The 19088-nt window shown below is 38.6% G+C and overlaps 1 protein-coding gene across 3 annotated transcripts in view; it reads right to left on the minus strand.

The window, feature by feature from the left end:
* SPATA17 (spermatogenesis associated 17) overlaps positions 1-19088 on the minus strand; it is a 239331-nt gene that overhangs the window by 93557 nt on the left and 126686 nt on the right. For all 3 annotated transcript variants that reach the window (XM_045165757.1, XM_045165758.1, XM_006076186.4), the window contains one exon: positions 4154-4357. In XM_045165757.1, coding sequence (XP_045021692.1) covers positions 4154-4357 — 204 coding nt within the window. The remainder of the gene's footprint in view (positions 1-4153; positions 4358-19088) is intronic.

The raw sequence follows: 19088 nt of genomic DNA on the forward strand, positions 1-19088 counted from the left end.
TGAGTAATTTCACTGGATAATGAAGGAAATTATCTTCACAGATGCATGGAAAGTGGTCCTTTACCCCCTTAAAATAACCTTAAATAATTTTATTTAGTCTCAAATAAAATATTTGTGATTTATCATTTAATGGGACAAATATATAGCAAAGTCCTTAAGCTCCAATGGTATGAAGTGGTTTATAGCATATTGCACCTTTAAATTAGCAGTTACTTACAGTAGTTACTACAAGCTACTGGTTGTCTAGTTAGTATCATGTGAAACACACTACGAAACAGAAGCAGCTCAAGATTGTGCTGTGCAATCAATTACATTTTGTTTTCGCTACCATTGTTGGGCAGAAGTGATATAAAATGGACAAAGATTTCTAATCATATCCCTTATCCTTAAAGATCTCTTGTTTAAATAGGTTATCACTAACAAGACACAGCTGGAGTTACTGCAAGCACTGAGTGAAGACTGTGGGGCTAATAAAAAGAAATGATTCACGCCTCATTTATGTTCACTTATGTTTTACATTAATAGAAACCAATAATAGGAACCAGTTACCATAAAAGTCATGGACCGTAAATAACACAAATGGCAAATAAGTATCATCTAGTACTTTTCACAGCTGGACAGGAGGATTGCTATATTTGAAAGTAGTTAATGGATTTTTATTGGAACTTTAGTTTTTAAAGATACAGTAACATGATGACAAGTTCACAATTAAGAACTCAAATAGGGTATTGTTTACATTTTTAATCCTCCACTTGACAAATGTGTGATTTGAACAATATTTGGTTGTGCTGTGATTTAAACAATATTTGGTTGTGATTTGAACAATATTTGGTTGTGCTCTCAGGGGCAAATTACTTCTCTAGACCCTTTCTCTTCAAATGTTGAGATGGAATAATAACTATCTCACAAAATTGCTCTTGAGATAATGCAAGACAATATAAGTAACACTCAGCATTGTATTTAGAACATATTAATAATATATACTAAAATTGTAATCCTAGCTTAATTATTATTATTTCACTACTCCTAGTTTTGAGAGAAGCTTGAAAAGATTTTGAACAATGGTAGCATCTAATATATAAGCAAAAAGCCAAGGCTATGACTTTGAAGGAACTGGTGTTCACAAGGGGTAAAGTCTTCTTGGTGGTCAAATCCTGCCTTCTGACCTTTGTTGATGTATCAATACAATACATACCCATTTTTAGGCCTATTCCACTACTTGTTCTGGAACTTGCTCTTCCCAATAAGATTAGGAAATGAAAGAGGAGAAATTTTACTTAAGCAGCAAAATTTAGAATAAAAATAGACCCACTCTTCTTTTCTCATTCACTAGAATCTTCAGGACCACAGTCCTTGATAATGTCCATCTTTCTATGTGTTTCGGTGCCTGGTCCATACATGTATATTTTAGACAATGAATACCTTGCCTTTGAGCTGAATACCTTCCTGGTTAGCCAACTTGACAGCTGCTGTCAAGGTTCTCTTGTGCCAAGGCTTCTACTGACTTGTGTTTTTGTTGACAGGCTCTTTTAGACCTCAAGGGATCACTTGTACGAATCATACCTGGAGTGAGATGGCACCCCAAATTTCAGACAAAACTTCAAATGTCAGCTCCTCTCATTGTACTCATTTTCAAATACTCATTCCTAGAGTGTGTAGACCATTCAGGATTCAACCTGAACCTGAAAGTCTTCTTGGATTCTTAGCTATAACTCTCCAATATTTGACAATGTGAGTCCAATTATAAGTCAAATAAATTCTTCTATATTTTTTAATAACCCACATTACTTTATAGTCATCTTATATTTATAAACTTTTATCAAAGCTTAAATAATAGTGGGAAAAAAATTAATGTTATTATTGTCTCACACATCTAAGAAATTTACCTCACAAGTACAGACAGACTGTCAGAGTGTAAATATTATTATTTGGACTGTAGCACATGTAATCTCATATGTCCCCAGTCACGTGTGTACATTTTTATTATAGGTAAGTACAGGAAATTGGTTTCCTATCCTGCGAAAACAGGACAGGAAAGAAGGAGGGGAAAAAAAGCAAGAAAGGAAGGGAGTAAGAAGAAGTCAAAGATGATAAGAGAGAAGGTGAGAAGAGAAGGTGAATGAAGAAAGAAAGTGAAAGGAAAATAAGAGAAAGAAGGAAAAGAATGTGTGATGGGGTGGGGCGGAGAACCAGGGCTAAGAAGGAAGGAGATGGGGAAAGAAGGAAAGGGAAAGGAAATTACTAGCAGGGGTAATTATTTTGTTTTATGTTAGATAAATGTATTCTATGATTATGTGCACATGTGTGATTATGTGCACATATGATTATGTGCACACCTATATATGTATATGTGTATGTACATACACATATATAAAATAAAATCTTCCATACAGATGTGTATTCCATATATATATATGAATGTATATCTTTATGTAAATGTATACATATTTTATTACATTATGCAAATACATATATATCTTCATATATATACCACTGTGGTACAGTAAGAAATATTTGGTCTTTGTCCCTGGTTCCTGGCATAGAGCTCCTAAAATCTTTGCAATTTCCCAATGACAGGAGTATCTTTTGCTGCTCATGGCAAGATTACACCTAAGTTTATGCTAATAAGATGACTTAGGCTAGAGACCCTAAGTCTCTCAGCCTCCGGATGAGACCAGTCACCAGAAAGACCAAGTGATCAGAAGACTGGCACTTCCAGCCCCATCTGTGATCTCCAGGGAAGGGAACACTATAGAGACTGAATGAGGAGAGACAGAGACAGGAAAACAACAACCATGTGAGTGACCTTGGTAGAGGATCTCCCCACCCTCCTCTCCTTCCACCCACTGCCGAGCTTTGATACAAAATTACAGCCCCAACTGACACCTTGACTGCAACTTCATGAGAGGTCTTCTTCAGTCAGAGGCACTCACCTAAGCTGGACCTGCAACGCTGATCCACAGAAACTGAGCAAAGAAATGTGTGTTGGTTGATGCCATCAGACTTTGGAGTAACTTGTTATACAGCAATAGATACACAGGGGCAAACCTGTATGTGAAGCTAGTCCGTAGCAGTTCTGGAAGCCTGGCTGCATGAACCAAAGTCAGTCCATTTCCAGGTGGATGCTTCCTGGAGGCAGTTTGTCTAGTCCAGTTTAAATAGGGGTGGGGGCGGGAACAGCAACAGAAGTGTTGTTCTCTGGGACTTTCAGGACGGTGACAATCATCAAAACTCACCCCACTCCACCCTTTAGCCCTAGAAAGTCATGGATTGATCCTGCTATATCTTAATCCATAGTGAAGATTTTTTTTTGTCTTTGCTTAAATTTTGCATTTTGGGTCCCCCCCTCTAATTCTCCAAGTTACACTTTTTCAGTGACTCCCATCCAAATTAGGTTGATAACTGTATATGATTACATGAACCATCAGGCTTCCCCAGTGGCTCAGCAGTAAAGAATCCACCTGGAATGCAGAAGAGGCAGGAGACATGGATTCGATTTGTGGGTCAGGAACATTCCCTGGAGGAGGGTATGGCAACCCACTCCAGTGTTCTTGCCTGGAGAAACCCTTGGACAGAGGAGTTTGGTGGGTTCCAGTCCATAGGGTTGCATAGAGCCGGCTACGACTGAAGCAACTTGGTACGCACACATGTACAAGAACCACCAGATGAGAGGTCAATAATATATAGGATTTTTCTAGCAACAACAGGTTATAACAAATGCCATTACCACAATATTGTTACATAAAAAAGATACATCCTAGCCCCAAATTCTATGTGTTATTTTCATAGTCAGAACAATAAAATTCAGTACCAAGGAAACATTTGAATATTTCTTTGGTATATATTTAAAATGCACTTCATTTTTATTATTGAAAATTAGATTTGGGGGAATTATCTGGCAGTCCGGTGGCTAGGACTCAGTGCTATCACTGCCGAGGGCCCAGGTTCAATCCCTGATCAGGGAATAAGATCCCACAAGCTGCACGTCATGGCCAAAAAAAAATTAGATTCAGTAAAAAGTAATTTTTCTTTCTATTCACAAAGACAAAACAAAACACAATAACTAAAAAACAACAACAACAACAACAACAACAACAACAAAACAGAAAGAATACGATCACTGGGACAATTCTGATGTAAGATTAATGCGTACCTGACAGCGTTTCCTGTCAATAGGGGGCAGAACTCCGGACCGAGGAAAGGACCGGGCGCTGGTGCAAGCGAGCCAGTCGCTAAGGCAGACGGAGTGCTTCCGCTTCACTTCAGGGAGTCGGTGTGTTAGAGGCTTAGCCTTCTGCAGCCTCAGCTCCCATGGGTCAGGATCTTTTCTGAACGGTGAATTATATATTCCTGGAATCTAAAGCAGAACCACATCATTTTGGTTTTATCTTTCATTTTCACATAAAATAAAGGGAAGATAAAGTTGTCCCAGACAAATTTGACTATTTTAAACTATATAAGAGGTGGACTTCAGATTCATCTAAGTGAAAGAAAGAAGTGTTAGTCGCTCAGTGGCTCAGTTGCTCAGTGTGGGACTCGTTGCGACCCCGCCAGCCTCCTCTATCCATGGGATTCTGCAGGCAAGAATACTGGAGTGGATTGCCAGTCCATTTCCAGGGGATCTTCCTGACCTAGGGATCAAACCCAGGTCTCCTGCATTGCAGGCAGGTTCTTTACCCTCTGAACCACAGGGAAGTCCAATTTGTCTAAGGAGATTACAAAAGACCCTTTGTTTCCACACCAACAGTTTTGGAACCATTCATGGTTGAAAACTAAATACACTAAGAACAACTGAGCTATAGTTTCTGCCACACATGACATATTTGACATAATTACCTGAGGAAAAAATAACAGAAGGACCTTAAGGCATTCATGTTGTTTTCTAACCATTAACTATGTATATGTATATTTAACCATCTCTAGAAGTCATACATTCACACACAAACTCAAATATATAATGTTTGAACTAGTTTCAGGTACAAAGTATGAACTTAATAAATATTTGATTATTTGAATGATTATTCATTATACAACCCAACTAATGGTAGTCATTTTAAGTTCTTTAAAATAATAATCTAAATGGTATATGATAAAAATACATGTGTATGTATATATATGTGTGTGTATATGTGTGTTTTTATGTATATAATCATTCAAAATAACATCCTATATTTTTTCATTATTGGACTATAATTGCTTTACAATATTGTGTTAGTTTCTGTTGTACAACAAAGTGGATCAGCTAGATGTATACATCCTTTATTTAATGAGTTGTATCCACGTGGTTCTATAATGTAACATTACCCCTGTTGTTTTATGACTGGCCTTGTCACACTCTGCATGAGAATAGTCAAGACTTATTTAATACAGTTCCTGTTATGAAATAGTGGTTCCATAGATGTACATGGAATAAAGGTTAAATTCAAGTTTATAGTCCATTTTCTGAAAATTCAATGATGTTTGAATACACAAACCATATAGAACTACAGTTTTTACTCCTTTCATACATACAAATGCATATTCATGAAGAAAACCTATATTTTAAAGGACAGAATGACTTGTTTGGCTGTTCTGCAGTCATTCAATATAAAGAATGTATCCATTTAGCCTGTTTTTCCTAAAAATGTGCTTTTCTCTTATGTCACTATCAGATTCATAAATATTTCTAGTTGTTATATTTACCTCTTCAGAATAAGCAAGTCTAAAGTATTAGGATTAACTACAGTAGTTGCCTTTGAAGAGCTATCCTGAGGAATAGGATAATTTTATATTTCATAAGATAAAATATATTTTATTTTATATTTCCAGTCTAGCACCTCAGTAAGTATTAACCTCTGTGTGTGTGTGTGTGTGTGTGTGTGTGTGTGTGTTCAGTTGTGTCCACATGGACTATAGTCATGCCAGGCGAACCCATGGACTATGGAGTGAGTAGCCTTTCCCTTCTCCAGGGGATCTTCCCAGCCCACGGATTGAACCCAGGTCTCCCACATTGCAGGTGGATTCTTTACCAGCTGAGCCACAAGGGAAGCCCAAGAATACTGGAGTGGGTAGCCTATCCCTTTTCCAGGGGATTTTCCCAACCCAGGAACTGAACTGGGATCTCCTGCATTGCAGGCAGATTCTTTACCAACTGAGCTTTCAGGGAAGACCTATTTCATAAGATAAAATATATTTTATTTTATATTTCCAGGCTAACTCCTCAGTAAGTATTAACATCTCCATGTGTGTGTTCAGTTGTGTCCACATGGACTATAGCCATGCCAGGCGAACCCATGGACTATAGCCCACCAGTCTCTGTCCATGGAGTTTTCCAGGCAAGAATACTGGAGTGGGTTGCCATTTTCTACTCCAGGTGATCTTCCTGACCCAGGGATCGAACCTGAATCTCCTGAATAAACATGAGGATGCTTTACCACTAGTGCCACCTGGAAAGCCCATATTCAAGTTCAAGTTCAAGTTCAGCCGCTCAGTCGTGTCCAACCCTTTGCGACCTCATGAATCGCAGCACGCCAGGCCTCCCTGTCCATCACCATCCCGGAGTTCACTCAAACTCACATCCATCAAGTCGGTGATGCCATCCAGTCATCTCATCCTCTGGCGTCCCCTTCTCCTCCTGCCCCCAACACCTCCCAGCATCAGAGTCTTTTCCAATGAGTCAACTCTTCGCATGAGGTGGCCAAAGTACTGGAGTTTCAGTTTTAGCATCATTCCTTCCAAAGAACACCCAGGACTGATCTCCTTTAGAATGGACGGGTTGGATCTCCTTGCAGTCCAAGGGACTCTCAAGAGTCTTCTCCAACACCACAGTTCAAAAGCATCACAGCTTTCTTCACAGTCCAACTCTTACATCCATACATGACTACTGGAAAAACCCTAGCCTTGACTAGACGGACCTTTGTTGGCAAAATAATGTCTCTGCTTTTCAATATGCTATCTAGGTTGGTCACAACTTTCCTTCCAAGGAGTAAGCGTCTTTTAATTTCATGGCTGCAATCACCATCTGCAGTGATTTTGGAGCCCCCCAAAATAAAGTCTGAAGCCCATATTAACCTCTATCTAATTTTGAACTGTGGTGTTGGTGAAGACTCTTGAGAGTCCCTTGGACTGCAAGGAGATCCAACCAGTCCATCTTAAAGGAAATCAGTCCGGAATAATCACTGGAAGGACTGATGCTGAAGCTGAAACTCCAGCACTTTGGCCACCTCATGCAAAGAGTTGACTCATTGGAAAAGACTCTGATGCTGGGAGGGATTGGGAGCAGGAGGAGAAGGGGATGACAGAGGATGAGATGGCTGGATGGCATCACCGACTCAATGGACGGGAGTCTGAGAGAACTCCGGGAGTTGGTGATGGACAGAAAAGCCTGGCGTGTTGCAGTCCATGGGGTCGCAAAGAGTCGGATATGACTGAGATGACTAACTAATACCACAGGAAGGGAATTATCAAGCCATGATAATTTCCCACAGATTGATTTGTCAAGGTATCAGCCAGTGTATTCAGAAAAGGACAGAGAGAGAGCCAAGGAGTGGTACATGAACTCGGGCAAACTCTGTGAGATGGTGAAGGAGAGGCAAGCCTGGCATGCTGCAGTCAATTGGGTTGCAAAGAGTTGGACATGACTTGGTGACAAACAACAACAAGAGTATCAACTCAGACTACATTTCAAGTCCCATCTCCAATGCTTCCTTAATTGCTTGGGGATAAGTCTATCATAGTGCCTATCACATTGTTTCGTAATTATCTTTGTGTGTGTCGGTCTTCCCTAAACAAGCAGCTGGAGCACAGGGGCTCTGTTTTAGGTATTTTTGCGTCTCCAGATGCTAGGAGGGATTGGGGGCAGGAGAAGGGGATGACAGAGGATGAGATGGCTGGATGGCATCACCGACTCGATGCACATGAGTTTGGGTGAACTCTGGGAGTTGGTGATGGACAGGGAGGCCTGGCGTGCTGCAATTCATGGGGTCGCAGAGAGTCGGACATGACTGATCGACTGAACTGAACTGAACTGAGGGCCTACCAAAGTGCTTGACACTCAAATAATGAATGCTAAATGCTTATAGAGAAAACAATGCACTGTTCAGAAAGGCCCATGAAGTCTATTTTACTTTTACTTTCCCAAGCCACATAAATATCTTAGTAAAATTTGAGTTTATTTCAAAAATCTTACTGACTTCTTTTAAAGTTTTAGATTATATCCTTTTCACCTTTCTTAACACTTCAGTTTCACTTTGCTTTTGAATACACTGTGATCTAGAACCAAATTATTCTGGACCTATGGAGTCACCTCCAATGTAATTTTTCCTATGCTAAGGAAAAAGTTAATGTAAGTATATTTACCTATTTTAAAAATGTTTTGAATTGACTCTCCTTTGAGAATTTTTCCCTATATAATTCATACAAGAAAGAAAGAATTGAAAACATTATAGGCATTGTATAAGCCATTTTTAATGCCATGTTAACATATTCTTACTATAATACTAAATACAGAACAAGGTGGACACATAAGCAGATATTTTTAATGATGCTAATGTAAGAAAATCTATACACACACATATTCGAAGTAGCTTTCAGTAGATAGTAACTTTTAAGTGGATGGTAATTTTCATATGATTTTTTGGGTGATTGTCTAAGATGAGACTATGTATCCATTGTAATGAGAAATAACAATAAATACTATACTATTATATTTGATATAATAGTATAAAAAGACTAAAGAGACTAAAAAAACTAGTCTGACGTAAAGCAGAATTAAATCTTCATATTTTATGAAAGACATACAAGAGAATAGAATTCTGTTTTGTGATGATCTAGTTAACTGAAGTCCGTTAGTCTATCATTTCCATAATTTAACAGATTAAAATGGCAAAATACATACAATGTAACTAGATTATAATTTATCATTTAAAAATATCTATCTACCTGAATAACAGCAACCCACTGCTAACTTTACCCCATTAGCAATCTTTGATCTCCTTCACATTTGCATGCACATGTATACATAGGCTAGATGGGAAATGCAAATAGATCAGTAGACATGATAGCTTTCTTAAATTATATTTTGCAACCTATATGGAGACCTTCTCATGTGTATTCTCTTTGCAATTTCAATCATATATAGATGAAAAATATATTTTAATTGAATGGAAAATGTATCATTTAAAATCTTCAAGGTGTCAGTATTTTAGAAATTAATTTAATACATTTGCCTAACTTTTGTCAATGAAAATGGTCCAACCCCCACAATCCCTATAGCAAGCAAATACCCTATTTATATTAATACAGTATTCATTTAATTATTATTTTCTTTAAGTAAATAAAACATCCTTAACTACTGTCTCCATGGCTATATTTCATTAATTTGCAAGCCACTTTGTGACTAAGGGTTTGTTGTGGATTTTTTAAAAAAATATTACTATGAGTCACAGTAATAAGTAAAAAGTTAATCCTCAGGGACTATGACATATTTTTCCGTTTTCACATTTTTCACAACTTAGAAGGGCTACTGCCAGGCTTGCTTTGGGGACTTCATTTTCAGCAATAATTTTCTAGAGTGACCAACACTATGGGGAAATCTGTGCTAACTGTTTAAAAAAAAAAAAAAGAAGCCTACAACTGAGTTATTTGCAGTACTGTCATGCTAACATTCAACTCAATAAGACCCAAGAAATCTCAGGAGAGGACGCTGCTAATAGCTTCTTACTGACCTCCCTGGATCAGGCCTGGCTGCTGACTGGTGGCCCAGTGGTGAATACGGCAAATGAGGTGTGAAAGCACTGATTTTTTTTTTTTTTAAGGCTATGATTCTGACTCGTCAAAAGGAAAGGAAAAAAAGGCAATGAGTTATATAATAGATATATTTTTTTCTTGAATTTCCCCCTTCAGACCCTCCATCATGGGAACTTAAGCATGACCTGGAATATTAATTATGTCAGGTTGAACAACGAGCAAATGTACCATTTGTTACCCAGTCACCCTTAGAATTACATTAATATTTTGAACCATTCCATATTTTTAACAATCTATCAGTTGGCTCTCCTCTGTTTCTATCCTTACACCAAAGTATTCTAAGGGAAAGTACTTTAAAAATGCAATTGATTTGAAAGCAAATGGATATAGTTGTTCTATTTGGCACATCTATGGCTGTATTTCGTGAAGAATGTTTTTATGGTCATTTTCCACTCATACGCTGACCTTTATTTTGTAATTGCCTGGAGGAAGCCATAGTCTAATTTTTTTCTCTTCTCCTTGTTATTGAGGTTTACTTGTAAAACAAGTTTCTGAAAAATAAAAAGAATTTTAAACCGGACCACATACACCTATAATTCCCATAGACAGATACTAGTGCTTCAATTTCAGATTTTATCAGATGAGAAACACTGATTTCTCATGATTTCAAAAGTGAGTGAAATCACTCAGTCGTGTCTGACTCTTTGCAACCCCATGAACTATAGCCTGCCAGCCTCCTCCATCCATGGAATTTTCCAGGCAAGAATACTGGAGTGGGTTGCCATTTCCTTCAAAGTAACTGCTTATTCCAGGAATGAAGTACTCTACAGGGTAGGTGGGAGTATTTAACTTTTACTTCTGCAAATGACAATTACATAGCAAACAGGAGCCACTGATTGCCATAAAAAGAAACAAAATTTAAAAGTATTTTTTCATATATACAATACTATATATAAAATAGGCAAATAATAAGGAGCTACCTTATAGTACAGTATACTCAATTTCTTTTAAAAAAAATATTATTGAAGTATAGTTGATATACAATGCTGTGTTAGTCTCAAATATACAGTAAAGTGGTTCAGTTATACATACATATGTACATTCATACATATGTATATTCTTTTTCAGATTCTTTTCCCTTATTGGTTATTGTAAAATACTGAATGTAGTTCTCCTCAGTATCTTGTAATAACCTATAATGGAGAAGTATCTGAAAAAGAGTATATACATATGTACAACTGAATCACTTTGCTGTACACTTGATACTAACAAAACATTATAAATTTTATTATACTTCAATTTAAAAAAAGATCTTAAAAGAGTATTTTCTTGCCCCATTAGTTAGATTCTGTGAATACCATGAGAGATGAACTGTTCTAAATGGAGGACTGTCTAAAATACGTGTGGGTTCGAAGTTTCTGTAAAATGTGATTTTAAAAAATAACGCTGGGCAAGCACACAGAAGAGTAGCAAAGGTCTCTAATAACTGGAAAAGTGGAAGTGGGCCAGGGAAGTGTGAATGAAATATCTGCCGGGGTGGGGACTACCGAATCAACACTGACCAATGCACTTCACCATAATTATCGGGACATACTAGTGCCAGGGCATTTATAAAACTCCCACTCAGCAAACAATCGCTCTGCCATTAAGAGATAGTCAAGAGTGTTAACACCGTCACGGGCCAGCATTTAGTAAGATATTCTACATTCAATTACTCTTGCTGAGAACAAAAAGGAAACATGGTCATTTCTCAGATACAGACAATAGTCATGTTAACCCTCAACACATCACTGCAGAAGGAATAACAATTTCATGGAGACATTAGGGATTCACAGAGAATATTTTTGGAATAGTTCTTACCTATCCAAGGCAATATTTTTTTAAAAAATTATTACTGACTACAAATGCTTTTTCTCGTCTTTCACTCTATGAAGACATAAAATGTTTAAATGTCTTCAGTCAAAAGAAAGAGGGGTCATGTCATGTTAAATGCAAATCCCAGGTATAGCTGGCTTTATTAGTTAACAAATGGTTTTTATGAATCATTAGGATATCCTAGTCATTATTATCATATGTTAAAATATTCTCATGAAATGTTGATTTAAATGAAGAAATTTTAATAAGAAAACATTCTCTATATATTAATTCAGTTCAATAAATATTGAGCGTCTACTAACTTTAGAAACACTTTGCTGGATCTCAGGTGGGTACAGAGATGAATAAAAAGTGATCACTCCCATCAAGCTGTTCTTGGGCGGAGGAGGTGAGAGGGATTAGGAAAACAATTTTGTTACTGGTAACAACATAACCAGCCTGTGGTAAGTATCTTCTAGTAACCTGTATAAGAAGTATACACCAAAGGTTATGGTAAAGGTATGTATCCTTTAGAAAACCCTGTGGAAAGAGGATCTGAATTTGTTCTAAAGATGTGTAGAATTTTCACAATAATAAAGGGGAAAAAAGTAGTCCAGGCTGAGGAAATGGTAAAAATAAAGACATATGGAAAAAACATAGGGCACACGTTCAATGAACATTACTTTGGCCAATTTATGCATGAAGCCATAGTCAGAAATGAACCCGTGAAGATAAATCAGGACCAAATTCTAGAAGGCTGCAAGATTGCACTTAATTCTACATAGAATGGGAATCTCTTGATTTTTGCAGTCTCCTTTAGAAAGCAACCTCAGGGGGAAGTATGAAGCAGGACCTACTGGCACACAAAGCCTACAGAAACAGACCCAGTGGGAACAGAGGCAAAAAAACACAGTTTAAAGAGACAGAGCAAGCATCAAAAGCAGACTCTAACACGGCCAGGATACTGGAATTGTCAGACCAGGAATTTCAAACAATTGTGATTAATAAGTGAAGGCACTGAACACACAAAGTAGGCAGCATGCAGGAACAGATGGGCAATGCTGGCAGAGACAGGGAAATTCTAAGTAGGAATCAAAAAGAAATGCCAGTGATCAAAAACATTGTAACAGAGATGAAGAATGCCTTGATGGATTTATCTGTAGACTAGGCAAGGCTGAGGAAAGATTTCTGACCTGGAGCATATTTCAGGAGAAACTTCCAAAAAGCAAAAGAAGAATAAAGGAAGGAAAGAAAGGAACAGAAGAATTATTTGAAGAAACAATGACTGAGGATTTCCCCCATGTTAATGTCAGACACCAAATCACATATCCAAGAAGCTCAGAGAACACCAAGCAGGATAAATGCCAAACAAAGCAAACAAACATCCCTCAAAACCCTACACCTAGGTGGGTGTATCATATTCACATTTCAATAAAACCAAAGATAAAAAACCTTATATAAGGCAGAGCAGATAAACATCTCACTTAACAGAGGAGCAAAGATAAGAATTACATCCAATTTTTCCTCAGAAACCACACTAGCAAGATGAGAGTGGAGTAGAATATGCAACACAGAGTGAACCCTCATTATGGAGTTTGGGTGATAATGATGTGACACCACCCGTATGGCAGAAAGTGAAGAAGAATGAAAGAGCCTCTTGATGAAAGTGAAAGAGGAGAGTGAAAAAGCTGGCTTAAAACTCAGCATTCAAAAAACTAAGATCCGGTCCCATAACTTCATGGCAAATAGATGGGGAAACGAAGCAGTGAGAGACTTTATTTTCTTGGGCTCCAAAATCACTGCAGGTGGTGACTGCAGCCATGATATTAAAAGATGCTTGCTCCTTGGAAGAAAAGCTATGATCAACCTAGACAGCATATTAAAAAGCAGAGACATTACTTTATCAACAAAGGTCCATCTAGTCAAAGCTATGGTTTTTCCAGTAGTCATGTATGGTTGTGAGAGTTGGACTATAAAGAAAGCTGAACGCTGAAGAACTGATGCTTTTCAAGTGTGTTGTTGGAGAAGACTCTTGAGAGTCCCTTGGACTGCAAGGATATCCAACCAGTCCATCCTAAAGGAAATGAGTCCTGAATATTCTTTGGAAGGACTGACGCTGAAGCTGAAACTCCAATACTTTGGCCACCTGATGTGAAGAATTGACTCACTGCAAAAGACCCTGATGCTGGGAAAGATTGAAGGCCAGAGGAGAAGGGGATGACAGAGGATGAGATGGTTGGATGGCATCACCAACTCGATGGACATGAGTCTGAGTAGGTTCCAGGGGTTGGTGATAGACAGGGAGGCCTGGAGTGCTGCAGTCCATGGGGTCGCAAAGAGTCGGACAGGACTGAGAGATTGAACTGAACTGATGAGGGAGGCGGTAGAGAGTATAGTCATCCCTTGGTGTCCTTAGAGGATTGGTTCCAAGATCTGCCTCCCCAATCCTGCAGATATCAAAGTGCAAGAATGCTCCGATCCGTTATATAAAATGGTGGAGTATTTGCATATAAACTGCATACATACACACTCATATGTCAAATCATCTCTACAGTACTTACAATGCCTAACACAATGTAAATGCTATGTAAACAGTTGCATGTGCACAAAATTTAAGTTTTACTTTTTATGAACTTTCAGGAATTTTGAGTGCTTGAATCCATGGTTGGTTGAAAATACAGATGCAGAATCTGAGGATATGGAGGACTGATTTTATACGGCAACTTCTGGCTCAAATTTGCTATGAACCTAACATTGCTCAATAAAAAAAAACAAACCCTATTTTTAAAAAGTTGAATACATGCTTCACATATAATACAACAATCCCATTCCTGGGAATCCACACAAGGGATATGAAAATATATGTCCACACAAAGACTTGCATGCAAATGTTTATAGTAGCATTATTTATAGATGCCAAAAACTGGACATAATCCAAATGTTTATCAATAGGTTAATAAATTAACAGAATGTAGTTATCCATTCAATAATAAAAAGAAATGAAATACCGATATATGCTGTCACATGGAAGAATCTCAAAAACATTATGAAAAATAAAAGAAGTTAGATGCAATACCACATATTGTATATTGTGTTTATATAAAACACCCAGAAAAGGCACAAGTAGGTAAAGAAATGTGTAGAGCCATGAGGAACATGAAAATCCTTCTGCTTGATTTTGCTCCAAACCTAAAATTGTCCTAAAACAAAGCCTATTAGGAAAAAAAAAAAGGTAAATGGCATCATCAGCTCTCAATATCTTAAGCCAAAAACCTGAGAATCATACTTAATGATGAGTGATCTTCCCTCACTGCTTACAGCCACTCCACCAACAAATTCTATTAATTCTTCTTTCAAAATATATATCTAATCTGTAAACTTCTATTAATATCCGTGGCCACCACCCTTATCTAACTTCAAACTTATACTTAGTCTCCCTCCATCTGCTCTGTTTTGAACCCCTCTTACCCTCTACAGGGAAACCAGAGTAAAATTACAAATTTAGAAATTGTTTTTGTCTCTAAAATGCTACACATGGCTTTTCAATGCATCTAAGAAAACCTAACAAATTCTTAACAAAGTCCTTTTTTCGGTTCCAACCTCATTTCAGCCACTCTTCCAGTCCGTCACCACATGCCATCCACACTGGCTCGCTTTTATTTCCTCAAAGCATGCCAGGCTCTTCCATGACTCAAATTCATCAAAAATGTTTTTCTTCTCATCTGCTTACTTGCCTGGCCAAACTATGCTCATCCTTAAAAATTCACATTAAATATTACTCCTTTGGAAAGACTTGTGGTTTCACACACATTGTCCTACTATATCCTTTCTCGCAAAGTTCCCTGTTCATTTTCTTCATGGCACTTATCACTTTTAATTTTACACATATATGACTATTTGTTCTTGAATGTCTGTCTCCCCAACTATTAGAATTTAAGTTCCATAAAGAACAACATCCATTTTCTTGGCATTTGTATACTTAAGTTTGTAGTTCTCAACTCTGGCTAAATGTCAAATTCATTCGGGGAGTTCGAAAAATACTAATGTCCAAGCCCCACCCTCAGTTCAGTTCAGTTCAGTCGCTCAGTCGTGTTCGACTCTTTGCGACCCCATGAATCGCAGCACGCCAGGCCTCCCTGTCCATCACCAACTCTCGGAGTTCACTCAGACTCACGTCCATCGAGTCAGTGATGCCATCCAGCCATCTCATCCTCTGTCGTCCCCTTCTCCTCCTGCCCCCAATCCCTCCCAGCATCAGACTCTTGTCCAATGAGTCAACTCTTCGCATGAGGTGGCCAAAGTATTGGAGTTTCAGCTTTAGCATCAGTCCTTCCAAAGAACACACCGGACTGATCTCCTTCAGAATGGACTGGGTGGATCTCTTTGCAGTCCAAGGGACTGTCAAGAGTCTTCTTCAACACCACAGTTCAAAAGCATCAATTCTTCGGTGCTCAGCCTTCTTCACAGTCCAACTCTCACATCTATACATGACCACAGGAAAAACCATAGCCCTGACTAGACGGACATTTGTTGGCAAAGTAATGTCTCTGCTTTTGAATATGCTATCTAGGTTGGATATAACTTTCCTTCCAAGGAGTAAGCATCTTTTAATTTCATGGCTGCAGTCACCATCTACAGTGATTTTGGAGCCCCCAAAAATAAAGTCTGACACTGTTTTCACTGTTTCCCCATCTATTTCCCATGAAGTGATGGGACTGGGTGCCATGATCTTCATTTTCTGAATGTTGAGCTTTAAGCCAACTTTTTCACTCTCCACCTAGACCAATTCAACTGGAATCTCTGAAGCACGTGTCCAGGTATTTGTTTAGTTTTGTTTTTAAAGAAGAGTTGAGAACCCTGACTCATTACCTTTCTCAATACCTGGCTCAGAGCAGACCATCAAGCCATGTTAATCTGCATAAGTGACATAAGACCAGAAGTCTGTGAAGGAGGTGAAGCCTGCTTAATTGAGGGAAGAACAGAGACTGGTGGGAACAGAAGAGTGACATGGACAGAGGGCATTTTATAGAAACAGAGGCAAAAACATGGATAACAGGTTAATCAAGAAGAATATAAGGGAGTGTAGAGTTGCGGGAAAATCTTGCCTTTAGAACTCGGGCAGAGAATTAGCAAGAAGAGCAGTTATGTGGGAATATTCACCTCTGTTTGGCAGACATCAGGACTGAGCTTCCCACAAAGCATTCAGGTTGAAAGGTCTAATGTGTTGTCATGAGACTAGGTCTGGAACTTAAGAGAGCAGTCACAGCCAGCAACCGGAGTGTTTCCTGAATGAAAAATGGCTGGAGGTGTGAAAATGGATGGAGTCACTGAGGGAGAGCAGAGAGACTGAGGGAATTTTTTCCAAGGAAGAAGTCTTGGTGTGTATTTATAAGAAGTAAAAGGGAGAAGAGAAGCTCATGAAGTGAAGGGCACTGGAAAGAGCGAACGGTGGGGGCTGGAAGGGTTGGGCATGACGTGAGGGAGAAGATGGGTTTGCGGAGGAGGTCACCAGGGTCAGATGCCAGGGAGGGTGGAACGGCATAAGGACAGACGCCGCACACCTGGAGGGGTAACTGGAAGGTGACAGCTGACCTGCAGAAGCAGATTCTCTTCTTGTGGCAGAAACATCGTGACTCATTGAATGTGAGGAGGGAAAAAGAAGAGGAGGCTGGTTTGAGGTTTCCAAAATACAGCATTATCATGATGACTCAGAAAACCTTGGGACTGAAAGAATATCTTCCCCCTCCCCAGTCAGGATTTTCGTTTAACCGTATTGCATTATCAAAGATTTTCTGAGAAAGATATCCTGTAAAAGATTTCCTGGGAAATCTTGCCCATTATACGATTCCTTTCTCTCTCTAAATGTTACTGGTCCCTGCAAAAACTGACGAAAGTGCCTCGTTTTTTCCTTAGGCATTTCTCTAGACCTGCTCCTTCCCCCAGTCTGTAGCAAGCCACACCCACCATCACCCCACCACCCCTATGACCCCCAGTTTGGCTTCCTTAACGTTTTCTTCTGTCTACTACCTTGGCAGGTTCTCCAGATTTGGCTTTGATTCCTCTCTTTCAATTTGAGTCACAGCCTTGATAGTTTATAAAACAAATACAAAATACTGAAATTACTGTTAACATGGACAGAAGGCCATCCTGGAAAGAGACCGTCGTGGAGGGGGTGGGGCGGGCGGGGAGGATGCCCAGTGTCGGGCAGGATCTTGAAAGAAAAGATGGGATTTGTTTGGTGTGTAAAGTGGGGAGAAGTCATTCCCAGCAAACAACAACACAAACACAACATACAAAGGAAGAGAATCTTAAATAACTTTGATATTAAAAAACTACAAATAGTCCCATATAATAACAGAATAAACAAGATACACAGGAATTACTGAAAAAAAGTGAGAAGAAATGATCAAAGAGTGGGAGGAAAACCTGACCATATTGTCACCAAGGCCAGAGGAGGCCACCAGATCACTGGAGTGACAGGCAGCATGCAGACCTCTGAGAGGTCCTGTGGATTTACAGCGTAGAGATTCCTGCGTGACTAGATCAAGAGTTATTCTCAGTAGAGCAGTGAAAGTGGACACCCCATTCACAGCGATCTGAAAACTCCCTACTGTGACTCCTCTGATACACAATTGCCACACATTCTGAACTGGCTTATTACACACACGAATGAAACCTGAATCCCCTAAGGAAAACAGAGAAACATAGTGAATGATGTTTTTATGATCACTGTCCCTCTATAAACCTTTAGTTACACACCTTTTTTACTCTCTTTGGAAACCCCATGTTTTCTCTTGCTTGGTTCTTCAACAGAGGATTTGGTTTGAAGATGATTCCATAGTTTGAGGTTAAAAGGTGACTTTCAAGAAATTAGTAGCTAAAAGAAAAATGCTTGGCATTATAGAAACAGGCAAGTAAATGAAAATTTTATTTTGTTAAAGAAAATGTACCAATGGAATACAGCATTTGTCAAGCATCATTCCCAGTGTTCTATGGGACTCTGCAAAAAAACTGATATCCCATGAGTCATTGAAGAAGGATTATTTCTTAAGGAAACAAGAGAAATTCATTTTAAATTTTATCAAAGTCTTATCAAAATTTTTAATTTTATCCATGCTTCTTGGCCATAGAACACTATGCTGCCTTAATCTGGTCGGCTACAATCTTGTGTCCAGATCCTAAACGCCACCTCATTTTCAGACCACTGTGTTCTCACACAGTTTTGTTCTGAAGACCTGTGGCTTCTTGGATGGAAATTATTAACTAGTACCTACCAGATACCAGTTATACCTGCCACTTTGTGACAACTGAGCTGGGTGATAACGATTTTTGTACTTTTCTGTATGTTTCCAAGAAATAAAAATTTTATTTTAGCTTTTTTTAAGTTATCTTTTTGCTTTCCAATTTTTGCTCTGGTCTCCTCAATGGTAGGGAGCCTAGAAAATTCCATCCCATACTCTTCATGACCCTATTATCTTTTATTACTACTTAAACTATAAGTCCCTCTG

This window comes from Bubalus bubalis, chromosome 5 (assembly GCF_019923935.1).
Source record: "Bubalus bubalis isolate 160015118507 breed Murrah chromosome 5, NDDB_SH_1, whole genome shotgun sequence".
Taxonomy (NCBI): Eukaryota; Metazoa; Chordata; class Mammalia; order Artiodactyla; family Bovidae; genus Bubalus; species Bubalus bubalis.